General features: G+C 46.7%; 1 protein-coding gene across 2 annotated transcripts in view; it reads right to left on the reverse strand.

The window, feature by feature from the left end:
* Positions 1-21,523, reverse strand: part of LOC148473420 (ATP-dependent translocase ABCB1-like) — a 90,830-nt gene that overhangs the window by 14,020 nt on the left and 55,287 nt on the right. The window contains exons 14-24 of one of the 2 annotated variants that reach the window (XM_088459602.1): positions 19,687-19,857; positions 18,311-18,472; positions 13,821-13,991; positions 11,816-11,929; positions 11,245-11,346; positions 10,157-10,234; positions 8,238-8,321; positions 5,770-5,973; positions 4,641-4,741; positions 2,331-2,471; positions 1,693-1,849 (exon numbers count right to left, since the gene is read on the reverse strand). In XM_088459602.1, the coding sequence (XP_088315728.1) occupies positions 1,693-1,849; positions 2,331-2,471; positions 4,641-4,741; positions 5,770-5,973; positions 8,238-8,321; positions 10,157-10,234; positions 11,245-11,346; positions 11,816-11,929; positions 13,821-13,991; positions 18,311-18,472; positions 19,687-19,857 (1,485 nt within the window). Of the gene's footprint in view, positions 1-1,692; positions 1,850-2,330; positions 2,472-4,640; positions 4,742-5,769; positions 5,974-8,237; positions 8,322-10,156; positions 10,235-11,244; positions 11,347-11,815; positions 11,963-13,820; positions 13,992-18,310; positions 18,473-19,686; positions 19,858-21,523 lie in introns of both variants that reach the window. The other variant, XM_088459601.1, reaches the window with a different exon arrangement.

Genomic DNA, 21,523 nt, shown 5'->3' on the forward strand with positions numbered 1-21,523 from the left:
ACTGCGCATGTGCAGCCCCCCATGTGCGAGTTCGCTCGCAGAGCCTCCCAGCCGTAGCCTGATTGACTGACTGTGGCGTTTGGGAGGTAGAGCGGGGGGCGTTCCTGGGCAAGCAATCCTGGAAATGGGGGCGTGCCACCCCCGATTTCCTGGAGGGACAAGGCCAGGGTCTGCGTTCATGGACGCGGGCTTCCTGGCTTCGCAAGCCACCAGGACCCGGTCAGGTGCGGTAAGTTGCAGCTACTGCATCCTGGCCAAAGGGAGGGCAATCGCGACCGATGGTCGTGATTGTTCCGATGGTGATCCTAGACTGAGACCTCGGTCGCAGCGCGGGGATCACGCAGATGCAGCAAGGAGGGGTCTGACACCTACTTCTGCATTCGCATTTTAGATGGACGGATTTGCACAGCTGCTTGTGTGTGGCGCTGCAATTCCATCCATCTCTGAATCAGGGCCTGATTCTGACCCGCTCGCGAGCGCTGAGCGCTCGCAAGCGGGTCGATGGTGCCCTAGTGCGCATGCGCACGACGGAGGGAGCTCCGTCGTGCGCATGCGCGAGACCCAAATAACAATGGGGTAGCCGTCGTTATGGGTCTCGCACCAAATGGGGCGTGCTGTCGATGGTGAGTGACAGCATGCCCCCTTTGGTGGGCGTGCCGGGGGCATGGCTGCCAGACGGAGGCGTGTCTGGGTCCGGCCCCACTGACATCACTAGTGATGTCAGTGGGAGTGATTTTGGCTCTGATAGAGCCAAAATCACTCAAGGGCTTGTGGTCACCGAGACCCTACCGCAAGGGTCTCGTCGCAAGCCCGATGGTCGCGATGGTCTTAACCATCGCGACCATCATCATGGATGCTCGCATAAGCTGTGGGTGGTCACCCACAGCTATGCGAGCGGCCAGGAGGCCGCACCATTTTCAGCTAAGCCGGCCCTGATTCAGAGCAAGCGCTCTGGTCAGAGCGTCCGGCTCTGAATCAGGCCCTCAGTCCCTAAGTGCACTAGTGCTGTGGATTATAAGGACTCATGACCTCAGGATTGTGCGAAAGCAATGCTAACCACTACATTACCAACGAGCAGCACGGCTGGTGTAGTGGTTAGCAGTACTGCCTCACCGCACTGAGGTCATGAGTTCAGCTCCAGACTAGGAGCTGGCTGTGTGGAGTTTGCATGTTTTTTTTCTCTGTTTGCGTGGATTTCCTGTGGGTTCTCCAACCTACTCACACACTCTGCAAACATACTGGTAGGTTAATTGGCTTCTGACAATAAATTTACCCTAATGTAATAATTGTAATTACATGGGCAGGAACATGCGAATGACAGAAATATCCTCTGTAAAGTGCTGAACACTATGTATGCACTATATAAATAACTGTTCATAAATAAATTGTAAAGCGTCGTGTGCAAGCAGTATACAGCACCTGCCACCAAGACTAAGTTTCGTAAAGCGATAATAGTTTCGACCGATTCAATATACCCTAAGCTAAATTAAATTGCTATTAAAGACAATAAGAAGTTCTCCTACAAGTTACTGAACCTGGAAATTAAGTAGGAAAAGCAGAAATAGATTGATCTCACTGTGGAAAGCAGTCAGGTTTGCAATAACGTATTTATCAGCTGGCGCACGTGGTAATTGATAGAAATAGGACCCCATCTGTATTACTTGGGAAAATGTCCTTTCCGGGCTTACTTACAAGTTTATTCCCAGCGGTGCTGTAACTGTCTATGAGAGGCTCCTTCTCCAGCAGGCTGAATATATGAGCCGCCGACAATTTAGCTTTAGCGTAGTCTGGAGCGAAGGAACTGGTTTGACCCAAAGCCATTGCCCCATATACAATGGCTGCGAACACCCTGAAATAAAACGACATGCAGAAATCAAAGGTGATGTTGATTTAGTAAGTTTACTGCCCATATAGAGGAGCGAAGTATTACACTATACATGTAGGGGTATATATCTATTAAAGTAGCAACCAAACAGATTCTACTTATCATTTATCTAGCACCTTCTAGATGATAGTAGCTAGAATCTGATTGGTTGCTAGGGGCAACATCTCCACTTCTATAAACCCGCACTTTAGTAAATATACCCCATATTGTAGTACAGGTTATACTAAATTCAAATTATTGATAAATGCATTGTAAGCTTTAACTTATAGACAAGGCATTGTCTCCAATGGTACAGCACTTTTTTATGAGCAATATATACATACATACAGAAATGTTTTTGATGTGCCCGAACCTCATGATGTAATAATTCTCTCATCAATATTACCCAGTAATAAGTCAGGCACGGTTACTTAACACTCAAATAAGAAGCCGCAGAAATACTTACAGAAACACGTTATCAATCGTCATGTGTCCTTCTGCCACTAGATACGCCCCAAACCGAAAATTTCCAGCATACGCAAAAAACATGATTGCCTCAGACAGCCCATAGGTGATACCCTGGATGTGCGCGTTCCTTATAGAATTCCTGAAATACATGAATAACACTTAGGGGCAGTGCTTAAAGTGGTCCTAGAGAAGTGGTGGAACCCACCACCCCCCTCGGCGATTTTTAAACAATAAAGAACGGCGTGTGTCGAAAAAAAGTGAGCGTGGTCTCAAAAGAAAGGGGCGTAATTACACAATAGTATTCCCAATTCAAATTACGCCACACAGTAGCACGATCTTGATTCACCCCTGATTCACATTAACATCACATAGTAGTGTCCCTTATTCATGTATGACACACAGCAGTCCCCCTTTTACACAATGCCCACATTTGTGCCCCTTATACACAATGCCCACACCAGTAGTGCCCGTGACACATAATACCTGCAGTAGTAGTGTCCCTTATGCAATGTCCACTGTAGTGGTAGCGCCCCTTATGCAGTGCCCTCAGTAGTGGTGCCTCTTATGCACTGCCCCCAGTAGTGGTAGTGCCCCTTATGCAGTGGCCACAGTGGTATTACCCCTTATGCAGTGCCCACAGTGATACTGCCCCTTATTCAGTGCCCCCATAGTGGTGCTCCTTATGCAATACCCCCAGTAGTGGTAGTGCCCCTTATGCAGTGCCCACAGTCGTAGTGTCCCTTATTCAGTGACCCCAGTAGTGGTGCCCCTTATGCAGTGACCCCAGTAGTGGTAGTGCCCCTTATGCAGTGCCCACAGTGGTAGTGGCCCTTATGCAGTGCCCCCAGTAGTGGTGCCCCTTATTCAGTGCCCCCAGGAGTGGTGCCCCTTATGCAGTGCCCCCAGTAGTGGTAGTGCCCCTTATGCAGTGATCCCAGTGGTAGTGCCTCTGTTTCTGTACTGGCACATAGAAGTGAATGGGGATCACTGCTATCAGTGAATGAAGAAAAGCTTCATCATAGATATTTATTGCCTGTGTTAATGGCAAAATCCTACAAGGCTGTCATTCCCATATATATTGTATGGGGGCATTGCATTTGTTCTACTTATCAAACTTAAATCTTTCAGAGATTGTCTCCGATAGTTAATGTCACATGTTAATGTGAAAACGCACTTATCCATTTAGATCCTTTTGCCTCCTACAGCTCTCACAGTGGGGGAGATGTACTAAGCTCTGGAAAGTGATAAATTGGAGAGTAATAAACTACCAGCCACAGCTCCTGTCATGATTTGTTGGCAGTTTATCACTCTCCACTTTATCACTTTCCAGAGCTTAGTACATCTGGCTCACAGTGCGCATTTGTGATCTAAGGTCAGGCACGTGCAGCGTCACTGCCGGGACAGAAACCGGCAGTGTACACTATATCTGCGGCCAATAGTGGAGCTTCTAGGATTTGCCTGTACAGAAGTTTTTAGCAAGTATGAAAATAATGATATATTATAGAATCACAGTGAGAACGAATGTTAATTAATGGGTGCTTTTCACCCAGATCGCTTCCATGTAACAGGCAAAAATGTATACAGTAACTTTGGTATTCAGCTGCAAGTCCTCCCTTGTGTTTTGCAAAGTGGCATAGAGCCCACTAAAATAATTTTTTACCCAGGGTGCCAAGTTCTAAAGTGCCTCTGAGTGTGGGCCTTAGGCAAATGCAGGGGGGATTTCTAGTTGCCTGGAAACCCCCCTCCCTATCCCACACCATGATGACCACAATAGAAAGAAATAGCTTATAATACTAAAGTTGCATGTTTTTAAGATCCCCTCAGTGTCACAGATGAAATAATTAGCACCACCTGATGATCTTTTAAAATGAGTTAGCCAGTAATGAATACACTTGTGCACCAACTAGGAGATCTGGAAAACATGCACTGTTAGGAGGGCACTGATATAGACCATCTATAGGGTCAATTATTAATACCATATACTGTAATAATACTCTATACAGTACATAAGGAGACCAATCTGTACATATATGTCCAGGGCAGGCAGGATGGCCCTACTTTCACATACTGTATAATGGCGTACTGTGATTGCTGGTTCGGTATATGTCAGAATTATTACATACCTTCGTATGACGTATATTATACCTGGTTATGTGCTGATTATACCCTCTTCATGGACTGGCCACGCTTGCTTTAAAATCAAGAATTTGGAAACCCCTCTCTAGAAATCCTGCGTTTGCCACTGTGGGCTGCATTTGGTGCATATTACGTTATTGTATAAAATAATCCATACTTTCCCTATTAGTACCTGTAGGGTCCCTCCAGTGTTTTTTCATAAATGGCCTCAAATTTTTTCTCCCGGGTTAGAGAAACAACAGTACGAATATTTTCAACAGCGTCAATGGCGACCTGCGGGGCAAGGCAAATTTGTGAATAAATTAGTTTATCAGTTTATTGGGCAAGCAGCTAAAATTGTAATTTACACCAATAGTTGTAGATAGGGGTTAAGCCCATACCATGTGCACTAAATCTACCAATTTATCTTACACTATGATTGATCTGGATTGGTACGAGGATCATTATATAGTGTGATAACCACACACTAGAATTCCACAATCAACCTGGCACCACGTTCCTGCCAACGTACTGTATATAGGAGTCCAACAGAAGATACGGATGATATCCCTGTCGCTAGAATGGCATGATGGCAGCAGTGGTGAATATCTGAACTCGATCACTTTAGAAATAATTTGGAAATCTGACTTCTAATACTCATATGAACATTCTGCATGACCCTATAGGGCAGTGTTGGCTAACCTTGACACTCCAGCTGTTGTGGAACTATATATCCCGGCATGCCCTGCCACAGTTTTAGCATGCCCTAATAGCAAAACTGTAGCAGTGCATGCTGGGTTATGTAGTTCCATAACAGCTGGAGTGTCAAGGTTAGCCAACACTGCTATAGGGGGTAGTTTGTGAGAAATGAATGGTAACGGACAGGGTCAGACTGGCCAACTGGTGTACAGGGGAAATCCCCGGTGGGCTTCACTGCCTGGGGGCCCCTCCCCACCCTCTAAGTGTCAATAACTTGGTGGAGTAGGATCATGGGTGCTTGGTTTCTATGGAAACTACATCACAATTTGCCCTACTTCCAATAAAACTGGGTGGTCCTGACACATCCCTTTCCCTGTCTTTATAATGAGGCCCCGTTCTTTGTATGGCCTCTCTATTGGTTGGCCACACTGCCCTTCATGCCCCAGTCCGACACTGGGAACGGAGGTAGTTTAGCTATGAAGATAAAAGAAACAGTAGCAGCCTGAATTTAGGACAAATCGTTAAAGTCGTATATATCACACAACATGGGTGGGAGGCGCCTCTGTCCTGCCTTATGGAAGTTGGGATCAGACTGTCAGCACTGGGTAACGCAGTGTACTCACTTTCCCCGCTACTTCCAAATCAGCTTTGTCTTTCTTTGCATGCCCAATGAATACTTTCATCCTAATAATGGATGAAATGATCAGGAGTGGAACAATTCCCAGCATTAGAAGAGTCAGCTGCCAGCCATAGATCAAAGATATAATAATGGCAGTGCCCATGTTGGCGGTGTTCTGGGCAAGCAGTGACAGCCTGGCTCCTGTTGCCTACAATAGATAACAGTGACAGTAAAACATTCAGTCAATTTGTTTTTAGACCATACATACATAAACCCTTTATAAATACATACCTCTTATATCATACAGTCCAGGCTTCATATATCAGTCCTAATTTTCCCTGTGCAAATGGGGCGTAGCCTTGCAATTTGGTTAGCAAGTAGCTAATTTGGGACTGTGATTAAGACAGTTGATGTGGACTAGACAGAGGTAAAGCCTCAAATGTCACAATTTTTGCACTAGGGTGTTGGAAGGTAAGCACCTGTGGTGTACTTATAATGGTTGCTGGGGAGGGGAAGGTAAGCACCTGTGGTGTACTTATAATGGGTGCTGGGGAGGGGAAGGTAAGCACCTGTGGTGTACTTATAATGGGTGCTGGGGAGGGGAAGGTAGGCACCAGTGGTGTACATATAATGGGTGCTGAGGAAGGGAAGGTAGGCACCAGTGGTGTACTAATAATGGGTGCTGGGGAGGGGAAGGTAAGCACCTGTGGTGTACTTATAATGGGTGCTGGGGAGGGGAAGGTAGGCACCAGTGGTGTACTTATAATGGGTGCTGGGGAGGGGAAGGTAGGCACCAGTGGTGTACTTATAATGGGTGCTGAGAAGGGGGAAGGTATGCACCAGTGATGTACTTATAATGGGTGCTGGAGAGGGGAAGGTAGGCACCAGTGGTGTACATATAATGGGTGCTGAGAAGGGGGAAGGTAGGCACCAGTGGTGTACTTATAATGGGTGCTGAGAAGGGGGAAGGTAAGCACCAGTGGTGTACTTATAATGGGTGCTGGGGAGGGGAAGGTAGGCACCAGTGGTGTACTTATAATGGGTGCTGGGGAGGGGAAGGTAGGCACCAGTGGTGTACATATAATGGGTGCTGGGGAGGGGTAAGCACCTGTGGTGTACTTATAATGGGTGCTGAGAAGGGGGAAGGTAAGCACCAGTGGTGTACTTATAATGGGTGCTGGAGAGGGGAAGGTAGGCACCAGTGGTGTACATATAATGGGGGAATCGGTATGTATTACCACCGGACTTAAGCCCAGCGGATGAAATCACGATGCTTGAAGGCTGACAAAAGAAGATCCTGACTAAGGTAAGTAAACACTCTAACCTTCCCCTCCCCCCCCCCTAATCCTAACCCTCCCTTAGGGGGGCCTAACCCTAACCTCACCCCCTAGTGTCTAACCCTAACCTCCCCCCAGGGGTGCCTAAACCTAACCCTCCCCTCCCCGCACCCTAAACCTAACCCTCCCAGGGGGCTGCCTAACCCTAACCTCCCCCTGGAGGTGCCTGACCCTAACCCCTCCTTCCCTTAGCCTAACCGTAACCCTCCTGGGGGTGCCTAACCCTAAGTCCCCCCTGGAGTCCCTAAACCTAAAAACCCCCGCCCCCCCCCCCGCAGCTATGAGCTCCCAACAACCGGCTTACCTACGTTCGGTATCCCTGGCGTCGGTATTTCGGTGTGGGGCTAATGATAGACGTCGTTATTTACACTCCTATCATTAGTCCCATGCCGGGATTTCACTGTCGGGAAGCCAGCGGTCAGCATTTCGGGAATGTAAGCACCAGAGGTATAAGTATAATGGGTGCTGGGGAGGGGACCCTGGCGTCTCTTACCCAGCGCCTAGATCAAGTTCTAACCCAACAGATGCTCTCTTGGGAAATATGGATCAGGAAGCTAAAGCTGTACTTGGATAATGGCAAAAACTCTGACACAGTTGTTTACTTTATCCCATTCCCTTATAGTTCTCTTCTGTAAAGCACCCATGTGCCCTGAACTAACACTTTTTCATACAGTCCGATGATCGCTATGGGGCGGGTGCAGGGCTGCATATGAGTTCACCTGCAGGGTGTATATTGTGTGTTTTTACGTTGCACATAAACAACTATGGACCATGCCGAGTCGTACACAATCCAGTCACGCCGCACTGGTGACTGAAGGGGGGTAACTGGGCTATAACGTTAATAACGGTTATGAAACCAAGCGTACGGATAAGGAAGCCACAGAGATGTGGACAGCACTGCATAGGGGTGAACATATGAATTTAGTTCTGTGTGGGAGCTACTATGGACAATTTGTCCATAAACTAATTGCTTATCAAAATCATAATGTAGGAGAGACTGACAAAGATATGGCAGTATGCACTCACAATACATATTCCAGTAGCTACTTCACTTTGAGATAGTTTTAGCCATGCATCGGGGTTCAATGTACTGCTTTTACCACATTAACATACTGTACTACTAATAACTACTTACCCCTTGGACCTGGGAAGCATCAGTAGCCAGTCTTGTAGTTAAAGCACCAGTGCTGTTCTTACAGTCATCAAACCAGCCCATTTCCTGCAATGTCACACACCGTACACCATTACCCAACAGTGACCCAGCTTCTTACAAGTTGTTGATTTTTTCCTATATCTGCTATTTGCATTGCATATGTCTAAAGGAATTCGCAAACTAGTAAATACTAAATGAATAAAGATTTGGCAGAATTATCAATGAGGAGATTTAAAATCTGCATTCATATAAACTCCTGTCTATTTTGTAGAGTATTCAACAAATGACTCTGGACGCATCCCACAGTCAGGGATAGATGATAAAGGGGCCCATTTATCATGGAGTTTTATCCTACGCAACCAGTTTTAATTATGTATGATAAATAGTGCTTGAGCCAATCAGCTCCTAGCTATCATTTTTCAAACACATGACAGGTAGGAGCTTATTGACCTGAGCACCATTTATCATAAGCAATGAGTTTAAAAACTCATTGTGTATGACAACGGTGCTCCAGCCAATCAGCTCCTAACTGTCATCTGAAAAATCGACAGTTAGGAGCTGATTGGCTCAAGCACCATTTATCATACACAATGAGTTTTAAAACTTGTAGCGTATGATAAAACTAATTGATAATTGGGCCCCTCAGTCTTAAGGAACCAAAGTATCTGTGAGTGATGGCGAAATGATTTAGGGGGGAAATCTTCCCCCTGCAATTTGTTCCCAATAAATATCATTTATTATCTCTGCAATGACAGATAATTTTTCGGGATCAATTTATGATGAGTCTCTTGTGGGACAGTGGCGCAGATAAGATTATGGAGCTCATTCAGACCCGTTTGCAAGCGGCCGCTCGCTCGTACGCGGCCGATGTTCAGCGACCGCGAATGCGCACGCTTCGTACTACGCGTGCGCGAACTACTCAGAGCGATCGGAATTGGCTCACTCGCCAAGCAAAGACAGCCCAGTGTAATGAGTGACAGGAGAGGCCGTTTGTGGGTGGTAACATGGGCAGGACACTAATAACAGGGGGAGTGGAGGTGCGAACGCAGGCGTGCCTGAGTGTTGCAACGCCGTTTCTAAGGCGTTCATAATTAACAGACAGCGTCATAGTACACGTCACAAGCCTTTTTTTTACACTGAAATCCTCGCAGTGCTTGCGGTAAGCTAAGGCAACCACAAGCGCTGCGAGCCCTTCTGATGGTCCTCGATGTACCAATGTTTTAATACACTTCCTGGAGATGACGTGCACTAGTGCGTGTCTCTACATACGCTAATGGGTGTCTGCATACACAAAGTGATCGCTCGCCAAGACAAACTGGGCGTGCTTATGCCTTTCCGAGCGAGCGCCTGCCATGCCGTCACTTAGCCGAATTTGCATAAGCTGGGGGTGAGCGATCGCATCTAGTGAGCGGCTCTGAATCAGGTCCTGTGTCCTGTAAAACATAAAGTGATAACTAATGCTAATACTTTAAAGCTGGAGGAGAATTTGCAGCTTGGTAAAATTGTTGTATTTCCGATATCTGCTGCAGGATCCAGGGGCGCCGAGAGGAGGGTGGGGTGGGTTGGATGTGTTCATGGCCCCATTTGATCACACCCCTCTCCCATTATAGGAGCCCGTCCGAGCTCTTGGCAGTCCTGGCAGTATCTCCTTGTTAAATAGCCCACATAGTTAATTATTGTGGACAACTATAACATGCGCGGAATGTGCTCTCGCTTGCAGATGGAAGGAAACAGAAGAATAGAGCTTTGAAAATTGCGCTGGTATTAGAATCAATGTTCCCGCTACAAAGACATCAGTAAGAAAAATAAAAATAAATAAATATATCCTTAAAATTCTCTAGAAACTGTATTATAGCTAATTGCAAGTTTGTAATTAAATGCCAAAAATCAGAGTGACAAACCTGTCTCAATATAGCTTTGAAACTCAGAAGTCTTATTCTCTTTGTAAGGATTTCCCCAGCTTTTCCAAAGGTGTATCCCTGGCAGATGGCGAACAAGAAAAATATCAACATACAGAGTAATACAGCATCTGATTAACACTAATCACAGATATTTACAATCAATAATCCTAACATACAAATACCTTAGCTACTTAACCCATTCACAAAAACATACAGATGTACTAAGCCTTGGAGGGAGATAAAGGGAATAGGTATGAATTACAGGCGGCTGAATAACCCTAACCTCCCCCTGGTGGTGTCTAACCCTAACTCTCCCTTTCCGCACCCTCACCGCAGCCTAACCTTAACCCTCCCCGGGGGTGCATAAGCCTAATTTCCCCCTGGGGTCCCTAAACCTAACCCCCCCATTCCTGGGCTAACGCTGATACTTACCCGGATCCTTCATTCTGGATTCCGGCGGTCGGGATAGTGGCATCGGCATTTTGCCGGGCGGCTGGATTCCGGTGTCGGTATATCGGTGGCCGTCATATTAACTAGTTCCCAGATAAAGTGCCAACCAATGAGTTCCTAACTGCCATTTTTTAAACACAGCCTGTAACATGAGAGTTAGGAGCTGACTAGCTGGTACTTTATCTCTCTCCAAGTTTTAGTACATCTCCCCTGTCAGTCTGCAAAGGTAATTATTTAACAGCTATATGGATCCCTCTTCGCAACCCGCGGCTTCTTCCCATAGTGCAGGAGCAGGGTACGGGAACAAACAGCATCTAAAGATGGCCAAATCTCTCGCAGTCAGGCTCCGAAAATGTTGTATTTTCGGAGCTTGATGAATTAAGGTCCCCGTACTAGTGTATGGGACAGAGGGCCAGATCATGGCTGAACTGTAAGCAGGAGATGTCACTATCTCCTGCGTTACCTTTATAATGAATGGCCCCAATATTTCATTTATACAAAAGTAGGTGAAAATGTGAAAAGTGGTGATGAATAGACCTCTAAAACTGGGAGCGCAGTATCAATGACAAGTCTTGACTTTAAATAATTGAATATAAGGTTAATAAATGAAAAGGAAGCTTTTCATTGAAGACACTCACCTGAAGGGAAAAGGTGATAAAAGAAAGTACTCCAAGTGCCAAAAAGAGCAACGAAAACATGTTACTTCTGGACCTGACCTCATCGGCCTGCCCTGCAAATACCTGAGAAGAGAGTAATAGCACATTTATTTTACTAATGGTAGAACTAGAAGGTATATATCATTTTTATATGAAGCTTAATCTAGGCTAAATACAGCATTGCTGCCTATAGGAAGCCGCGGATGGCATCACATGAGGGGCACATTTGTTTCACTGTACTAAGATCTGATGGATTATAAATGTCACAAGTTCTGCATATCAGGAGACAGGTGGCTAATATAATATAATAGTTCCCTTTAAACTTTATTATATCTATAACATAGGAGGTAATTTACCATGTGCACCGGATGTAATCTGCCTTGGATGCAATCTGACTTGGCTTTCCATAGGTGCACCAAGGTGGCGCACGCAGACCAAACAAGAGGACACCTTGGGTGTCTTTATTACATGCACCAATTTTGTGTGATATTTTTTTATATCAATAAACCATTCAGCAATAAGATATGTCTATAATAAAATCTTGAAACCATACTCCGATAATCCTGGAAAATATGATTGAGAAGGCGGGTCGGGTGCCACCGTTGATTATTGCGCAGATGAGTCCCACCACGAAGTACGGCCACTCGGATTTGTTCAGTTTCAGGACCTTGAAAAAGGAAACTGGAGGAGGCTCTTCATTCTAGTATGATATATGAAATGTAAGCTTTATACTATGACATAGAGTAATGAGGGATATAGTCTGGGATATGTCAGGAAGAGAGAAAGTGAAGCTGGGTACACACTGGGCGATATATATATCGCAAGCACGACGGGGAGATGGGGTGTACCCTTGATATGTCTGTGAACAATGGCCCTCATTCAGAGCCGTACGCTCTGAGCAGAGCGCACGCTCTGAATGAGGGCCGCCCTCCATGAAAATGGAGCGTCCTCCTGGATACTCGTATAGCTGTGGGTCACCACCCACAGCCTATACGAGCGTGCAGTTTGATGGCCGCGATGGTCTTGACCATCGCGACCATCGAAACTGCGAGCCGGAGCCTGCGGTTGAGGTTTTCAACCGCAAGCCCCGGAGTGATTTTGGCTCTATCAGAGCCAAAATCACTCCCACTGACATCACTAGTGATGTCAGTGGGCCGGCTTCTGACGGGAGGCGTTCCCGTGGGAACGCCCCCGTCAGGGAGGCACGCCCCCGGCACGCCCACCAAAGGGGGCGTGCTGTCAATCACCATCGACAGCACGCCCCCTTTGATCAGACACAACGAGCGAAGGACTTTCCTTCGCTCGTCGCGTCTGGCGCATGCGCACGACGGAGCTCCCTCCGTCGTGCGCATGCTCAGTGCAGAACATCGACCCACTTGCGAGCGGACAGCCGCTCGTGAGTGGGTCTGAATCAGGGCCAATGTCTTTCACATATCGCAACAAATGGCCGATGAATCTGCAGATATATTGGTGCTTCTGCTGGTGCAGGGGCTTGATGTTCAGTGACAGCTCAAGTGGGCGTGCAAATTTATATGCCTGCCCTACAGCACAATGACTGTGGAGGGAGGGAATTTAAAGCAGATGATCTTAGTGGGTATATTGTAAACCTTTCCAATATAGTTTAAAAAAAAAAAGTAATGAAACATTTCATTTAATTGATATAACTTGTAGTGCACTCATTAAACGTAGCACCTGATTCATTAACATGAACTACAGCAGGCATTTTTAAATAGGCCTTGCAGTGTTTTTTACATTTTGAGATTTTTTTTATTTATTTATTTATTGTTGATTTTCTACATTTTTATGGTGTTGCTGTGGAGATGTTGTTCAGTACAGTACCAAGCACAGTGAGGACAGAGGTCTGGCAATCAGCTGAAGGACTATTGAAACCCAAGGCTGCCATGCAGCAAGCTCAAAGGCACTAGGTTGGTTGTCCAATTTTGAATGCAAGTGTATGGGGGAATGACAGGTTTGCTGATCAGTACTAGTTGGACTTTGTGTCACAGGGAGAGATCTGTGAAGTTATTAAGGCTCCCATTTTAGGAGTGTGAGTGCGTTTCCCTCCCTCCAGTTTGTTTGGTTTTATTATTATGTTTGGAGTAACGGTACGGATTGGCATTTCTTTGCTCTGATGAAGTATAAAGTTTTATTGGGTGCGCTCTCCTCGTTTGACACTACCCTGCTGGGAGTGATGACATCATCTACCCAGTTGGGTCCAATGTATAAAGTTGGAAGGAGAGTTGAACCCCTGGGAGTGGGTTTGTGGTGTGTACTGTATGAGTTTGTTTTATGTTTCCCTGTCTGCTCTTTATTCCACCACCATATATATTTATTTGATTACCTTTCAAACTAAATGTAGTAATCTATTGTCAAATTAAATGTGACCAATTTATTTGCTATGCACTATGTCTGCATGATGCATGGGGCTCACTGGATGATCAGCCATTAGGGAGTTTATGCAATCTATGGACAAGCGGTCCCTATAACTGTTACGCCTCTGAACTTCATGGTGTCATTGTTACATACCCATGTGTTATATACATGACCATTTAACTCACCATATCTTTTTTCTTCCCATCCCCTTCCTTGTCTTGTCTTGCCGATGTTTTATTGAAGCTGTGTCTCCCTGACTGTCTCCTCACTAGTTCAGCACCGGTGTTATTCAGACCTGGTGAGGGTTCATTCGTCCGACTTTCTCTACCTTTATTGTCATCCTGATCTTCTACTGTCTGCAGAGATAAGTGACAGACACTGAGCCAAATCATCAAGTAGTGTGTCATTATACAGGCCATACTTTCCCAAGATGTTATACTCCACTGTCAACCTTCAAGGTGACGACGCTCCTGAGTTAGCACCATAGACCGCACCTATGCTGCCAGTAATTATCAACCACGATAAGTACCTTCTCCCAGCCTTTTCTGTTCAGTGACTGCTAAGGTTCATAAAGGAGAATGAGACATAGTGGTTGCATTGAAAAGCGGAGCAGTAATGACAGGGGCAATAAGGAGGTGTCCTGCTATAAGGTGTCCGGACATTTGGGCTGTAATATGGTGACTAACTGAATGGGTATTATACTAAACAGTTGGAGGAAGAAGCAGCAGCCGCAGCAGTCTCCTATGCCTGTGAGGGGGAGCGATCACACTGATTGCGCCCCCCCACCCGCCTTTGCGCTGGGCTGAGGGGCTCACATCGCCCCCCTTTTTTATCCTAAGGGGGCGTGGTGATGCCTCCCACAATTAAGCCATGCCCCCTTCCCCTGGATCCAGCATGGCTCTCAACGCCACTGGCTATATCCCCATTTCATTGAGCTTAAAAAGGACCCCACTGTTTGCTAACATGCATGCAAACAGTGGCATAACTACAATGGGTGCAAGGGGTGCGGCTGCTATGGTGCCCAAGCTGCCTCTGTGGCCCGCCGCTCCCCCTGCACCCAGTCACGCAAACAAGGTGGGCCAGTCTAGTCAGGGCCGTCGAGGGGGACCAGGGTGTGGCAGTGTTGATTTGGTGCTGGCCCGCCAACTGATTACAGCTGGCGCACTGGCAGGCAGACATGGAGAGAAAGTACAATCAGAGCTCGCGGACCGGAGGCCAATCAGCAGTGGCGGCTCCTGCTTGGCTGCCTGTCTGTGAGCTCTGATTGGCTCACGACTGGCGCCAGATTCAAATTGCGCCAGCACTGTCTGTCCATGTCTGCCGCTGCCTGCCAGTGCACCAGCTGTAATTAGCAGCGGCCTGGCACCAAATCCACACCTGCTGGCTGCTGATGGCACACACTGGGAGGCGAGAGGCTGCTGGAGGGAGGTGAGTTGCTGGAAGAAGCATAATATGTAAAGGTCATTACTTTGTGGCATACTGTTATAAGGGACATTACTGTGTGTGGGTGCAGTAGGTATTACCACCGGCTGCATGGCCAGCGGTTCAAATCCCAACAGCGGATGCCCGACTGCTAATTATGTGAGTATCGCTAACCTAATTCCCTACCCTAACCCTCCGTTAGGGGTGCCTAACCCTAATCTCTCCCCCAAGTGCCTAACCCTAACCCCCCTCTTAGTGCCTAAACCTAACCCCTCCTTCCCCGCAGCCTAAACCTAAGTCTCCCGGGGGGGTGCCTAACCCTAACCTCCCCCCGGGGGTATCTAACCCTGACCCCCCCTTTCCCTAGCCTAAACCTAACCCTCCCAGAGGGGTGCCTAACCCTAAGTCCCCTCGTGAGCCCTAGAACCTAACCCACCCCCTCGCGGCTCTCCTCGCCCGGCGCCTGGCTTACCTTCGTTCGGTATGCCGGGCATCGGTCTACCGGCGCAGGTCTAATGACAGGCTTCGGGATTTCGACGCCTGTCATTAGTACTTTGCCGGGATCAGACAGTCGGGAAGCCGGCGGTCGGCATTTAGACCGTCGGCTTCCTGACTACATCCCCTAAGTGTGTAAGGGGCATTACTATTGTGTGGAATAATGTGCTACATGGGACACTACTACTATGTATAGGGCATTACTGTGTGGCATAATGTATAAGGGGCACTACTGCATGGCATAATGTCAGGGGCATATCTATAATGGGTGCAGGGTGTGCGGTGCACATTGGCCACCCGGGTCCAGGGGAGCCCGCACCGCACACCCTGCAACCATATTATCTAAAACCTACCTTTCCGTGGTCCCGCGTCGGGTCTCTCTGCTCGAACGCAGGAAAATGACCACCGCGGCCATTGTTCTGGCATTTTGCGCATACACTGTGAAGAAATCGGCAGGAAAATGGTGGCCGCACCATTTCCCCGCAATATGCGCATGCGCAATAGACACTGGGCACACTCTAGTGGCCAGAGTCTATTGATTCTGCGGTGTTGCCAACCAGTTGCCAACCACGGCAGTCAGCTGCCAGCCGCCCGGGTGAGAGGAGGGGGCCCGTCACGGGGGATACACGCGGGCCCTTTCCTCTCTAAAGATGCCCCTGCATAATGTGTTTAAGGGGTACTACTGTATGGCATAACATAAATGGGCTCAGGGCCTGATTCAGAGCTGGACGCTCTGAATCAGGGCGTTTTTTTTCTTTTTTTGGAGTGGCCTCCTGGCCGCTCGAATAGCTGTGGGTTACCACCAACAGCTATAGCAAGCAGCCAGGTTGATGGTGGCGATGGTTAAGACCATCGCGACCATCGGGCTTGCGACGAGACCCTTGTGGTAGGGTCTCGTGGCCGCAAGCCCCAGAGAGCTTCTGGCTCTGATAGAGCCGGAAGCTCTCCCACTGACATCACTGGTGATGTCAGTGGGGCCGCCCACAAACGGCAGGTGTTCGCTTGGGAACGCCTCCGTTTGTGAAGCCACCCCCGGCCACGCCTACCAAATGGGGCGAGCTGTCAATCACCATCGGCAGCTCGCCCCCTTTGGTGCGAGACCCGGAGCGATGGAGCACCCAGTGGCCAAACATCGACCCGGTTGCGAGCGCTCAGCACTTGCGACTGGGTCTGAATCAGGCCCTCTGTGTGGTGGAAAATGTATGTGTATTTTTACCTCTTGGGGGCCCTTTTAGGAGCTTGCTATGTGGCTCACAAAGTTCCAGTTATGCCCTTGCATGCAAACACAGAGGGCTGACTAATATATTTAGTCACTTTATGACTTAATATGAACTTGCATGAGTCTTACAGTTTGACACTTGCTCAGCCTGTGAGAATAAAAGGATACTTTTGTAGCTTTCACACAGTTTTTTGGCAGACTGCCAATTTTCACTAGAGTCAAGCCCTGGAACTTGTGTAATTTAAGAGTGTCCCTATTTTTAGGGATTGTGTGACAGTGTGTGGCCCAGTCGAAGTTCAAATCTAGGCAATAACCTAATCCTGGTCAAACTTGGTAGAGCTAAATCCAAAAATCTGTCCATGCGTAAAGGACAGACAGACAGACAAGCACCCTTCACGCTTATTATATAGATTTATATGGCATCCAATGGGGTCTGCAGCACCTTACAAAGTCAAACAATAGAAATAGTGTAAACATAGCAAGAAAAACATGTAAAAGACTTAGGGGGTCATTCAGACCCGCTCGTGAGCGGCAGTACGCTCGCAAGCAGGTCGATGTTCCCCCACTGCGCATGCGCACGACGGAGGGAGCTCCGTCGTGCGTATGCGCGAGACCCGGCGAGCGACGTGCTCTCCATCGCTCCGGGTCTCGCACCAAAGGGGGCGTGCTGTCGATGTTGATTGACAGCACGCCTCCTTTAGGGGGCGTGCCGGGGGCGTGCCTGCCAGACGGAGGCGTTCCCATGGGAACGCCTACCGTGTGAAGCCGGCCCCACTGACATCACTAAAATAGGTAGGAGGGCCCTGATTCAGAGTGAGCGCTCTGGTCAGAGCGTTCAGCTCTGAATCAGGCCCTTAGGCGTATATTTACTGAGGTGCATGTTTTTAGAAGTGAAGATGTTTCCCATAGCAACCAATCAGATTCTATTATCTTCTAAAAGGTGCTCTGATTGGTTGCTATGGGCAACATTGCCACTTCAAAAACCCGCACTTTAGTAAATATACCTCTTACAGTACGGGTTATGGAGCATACACACGGGACAATCAGACAACGATCAGATATCGTTGTCTGATCGTCCTCCATGTGCTGGATGTTCTTTATCGAACATCCAGCAACATGCGCCAACCCCCAAACGATGTAACAACCCGCGATCAACGATCACGGGTCCCTAAAGTAACCAGGCTAACCTGGTTAATATCGACCAGGTTGGCCTGCATGCACGGGCGATGGTCGATATTGATATCGGCCATCCGTGCTCGCGCATCGACCATCGTTTGGTCATTAGAGGGGGTTAAAAAAAAAGGACTATTTAAACGATCAAACGATAAACGATATCGTTATCGTTTAAATCGTCCTTTTTATCTGACCGTGTGTATGCACCAATAAAAGCTCTATAAACATTGCTGCAAAAGCAACTCTACATACAAGTCACTTAATATCAAAAAAGTAATTTCAGAATGAAAGTATTCAAAATTCATATGAACATTATATAAGCAAATGATGCATTACAAATAAAAGGGACATGGAATAAGTATTTACCTGCATGGTGACCAATTTATAGTAGATCCCTTTCTTTTTCATGAGTTCACTGTGGCTTCCTTGCTCAGCAATAACTCCATTGTCGAATCCAGCAATACTGTCTACATTTCTGATTGTGGATAAGCGATGGGCGACTATGATGGTGGTCCGGCCCTCTCTGGCCTAGATGTAATAGAGAAACAATAGTCTGTCCCGTCATCATTATCAATGTGCCTTGCACGAGCCCTATCCAGGGCGCATGGGATCCATCTGGGAACTGTGAGCATCCTCTGCATAGTCCACAGTTCTATCTACACGCTCTGCAATACTCAACATACCTTTAACCTTCCTTTCCGATGTCACTGAGGGACATATTTACTAAGCAGTGACTTTTGCGAAGCAGCGGCTTGTCCCTGGTTTTGTCTGTGATTGTTTTCCATGTTTTGAAGAACCCACACTATAGTACATATACCGCTATGAGTCTCTTGCAGAGTTGTGTGCACTGCAAAAATATACAGTATATGCATATATTCTTATGTATATATGATCTGTGAATTTACACTTAGAACTCCTTCTGTTTGTAGAGGTGGAATGACGGGTGGAAGGAGCAACCCAAGCCCAAGTACAGTAAGTACATGTTCATGTAATGGCAAAAGGAATGGATTATTACATATATATGCCTGAGGTGCATCTCGGATGGGTGCTGGAGGGCTGGTGCAACGAGAAGCAATGATGATGATCATGATGATGATCATGATGATGATGATGATTGACAGCACTGGCTAGCTGCTTTCGATCCCTCCCACTAATAGTACTTAATTATTTAGTGTGGCTGTTATATAAAGTCGCAGTCATCTATTCTTATTACTTGCTAATATTTCCATTGCGGCAGGAAAGAAGATCCCAATTTGATTTTTAAATTGGAAAACATTACATTACTGCTTATAACTGAGGAGCTAACTACAACACATGCACCTACATCTGTATGTCCGACTGCAACCGGTGGGACACCGGGACATGTTCCCTTACAAAAAATGCTAAGAGCCAAGCGTACTGCATATGTATATGAGCTGGTGGGTAGCTCCATCCTTTACAGCTCTCACTGGCTGCCTGACATACACAGCCTCTCTCCTTCCAATCCAGCACTGTTTTGTTGCACAGGATTGTTCCCCGAGGCCCCCCCCCCGCACACACACACACACACACAGATACACACACACTCCATTGTGATGGTAGAACTGAAAAGAGCTGTACCATATACCATAGATACATCTACATCTATGCCTTTTTATTTTATATTACATTGCTACTCATTCTTGACTACTTACCTGTTATTTCCCAGTAAAATTAAGTAAAATGACTTTATGGGAAGTTACTTTACATTGTGTATTACTTACCTTATCCAAGGCAGCCTGGACAACAGCTTCACTCTCAGAGTCCAGAGCAGAAGTGGCCTCGTCAAGGAGAAGAATTTTGGGGCTGCGAACCAGCGCCCGTGCGATAGCGATCCTCTGCTTCTGTCCCCCACTCAGCTGCGCTCCTCTCTCTCCCACCAGGGTTTCAAACTTCTGTAAATACATATTTTCCAATACTGTAGCAAATGCTTATAGAGGTTTATAGCTGTACTGTTCACATTGCACAAATAATTCTCTCTATATATTAATATTAGCTATTTATCTAATGCAGAGGTGGGGAACGTCCGGCCCGCGGGTTGTATAAGGCCCGCAAAGTCATTTGGTCTGGCCCTGCCAAGGCAACCATAGACGGGACTCGAATTCAGTAGATCTAGGAGCTTTTTTCTGTTAGCCTCATCTGGCTAGCAGGGTGCCTAGAATGGCAACCTGCAAGCAGAATCTATGCAGTAGTGCCGCCTGGAGCGTCCTTGGGACGCTAAAGACGGTCACACCGCTGTCCTTACAGCTCCCCGAAGCATCCTCAGGATGCTCTGGGCATTGCTGTAATCACCGGTGATTGTGGACCGCCCCCTCCATGTGATGTCACACAGAGGGGGCGTGGCCTGCACCGTGCCAGTGAATAATGTTATAAATATCCAAATGGCCCTTGGCAGATAAAAGGTTCCCCACCCCTGATCTAATTAATCAAATATTTAATTGTGTAAAAGTCACTATAAAGTCCAAACTCTGACACCTTTAGCACTATTTTTTTTAACCTTTTTTTTTTGCATTTCGCTTATAATACTGCTCAATGTATTCAGATTTATGGTTAAAAGTGATCATGACAGAATGACAACTGTATTTATTATAGGAGGGAATTTTGTCTGCGGGTCAACCTCGTTTTACACTGTACAGGGGGTGCAACATAGACAAGACAGTTCCCATTAAACATGTAAGATTTTTGATCACGGCCTGATAATGGAAATGTACTAAGCCTTGCAGAGTGATAACTGTCAATTTTCAAATTCAGCTTGTAACATGGTAGTTAGGAACTGATTGTCTGGTGCTTTATCTCTCTCCACTTCTCCAAGGCTTAATCATACTTGCCAACTCTCTCTGATTGTCCCCCTGATAAAGCAGCAATCTCCCTGACTCACTGAAGAGGCTTGTAAAGAGTCTGAAGAGTCCTGCTATCTCCCTGATTGCACTTATTCCCCATTATGAAGCTCCTTGTAATGCTTTTTCAAAAGTAGGCGAGTATGGGCTTGATACATCTCCCACAGAGGATGAATGGGAATTTAAAGTGACCTTGGAAATTACTGTAAAGCTTGTGTCATGTTATGTCGGAGACAGGATCCAACTGTTGTTTGGCAGGGAAATTGTCAGTGAGCAACTACGAAGGGGTGCCGCCATGTTGCAGAAGTAGCCGTAGCTGTTGCTTTAGAGTGTTAGATTGCCCTCCCACCCCTGCCACTTCAAACACATTGATATTGCATGCCCACCACAGTTGGTGTACGCGGCTCCACCCATCACAAGCCAAATTAGCATGAAGAGAAGAGTCCTGACTAAGGGACAGTATAACAAATGATGACACCAAAATCATTATCCAGCAGCTTGTGATTGGCTGCTTGCATAATGACTCTTAGTACTTAATTATTTAGCATTGTGGATAAATTATGTCAATTTGTCATTTGCCATTTGTACGACTGCAGAAAGAAAAAAAACATTTTTGATTAAGAAAGCTACAAATGGTGAATTAGGGGGTGTTGTTTTAATTTACATTACACACGGAAAATTCGACTTTAGCAATTATTACTGACATTATCAAGCCATGATTCTC

Source organism: Taudactylus pleione, unplaced genomic scaffold (genome assembly GCF_031769625.1).
Source record: "Taudactylus pleione unplaced genomic scaffold, aTauple2 ptg000916l, whole genome shotgun sequence".
Taxonomy (NCBI): Eukaryota; Metazoa; Chordata; class Amphibia; order Anura; family Myobatrachidae; genus Taudactylus; species Taudactylus pleione.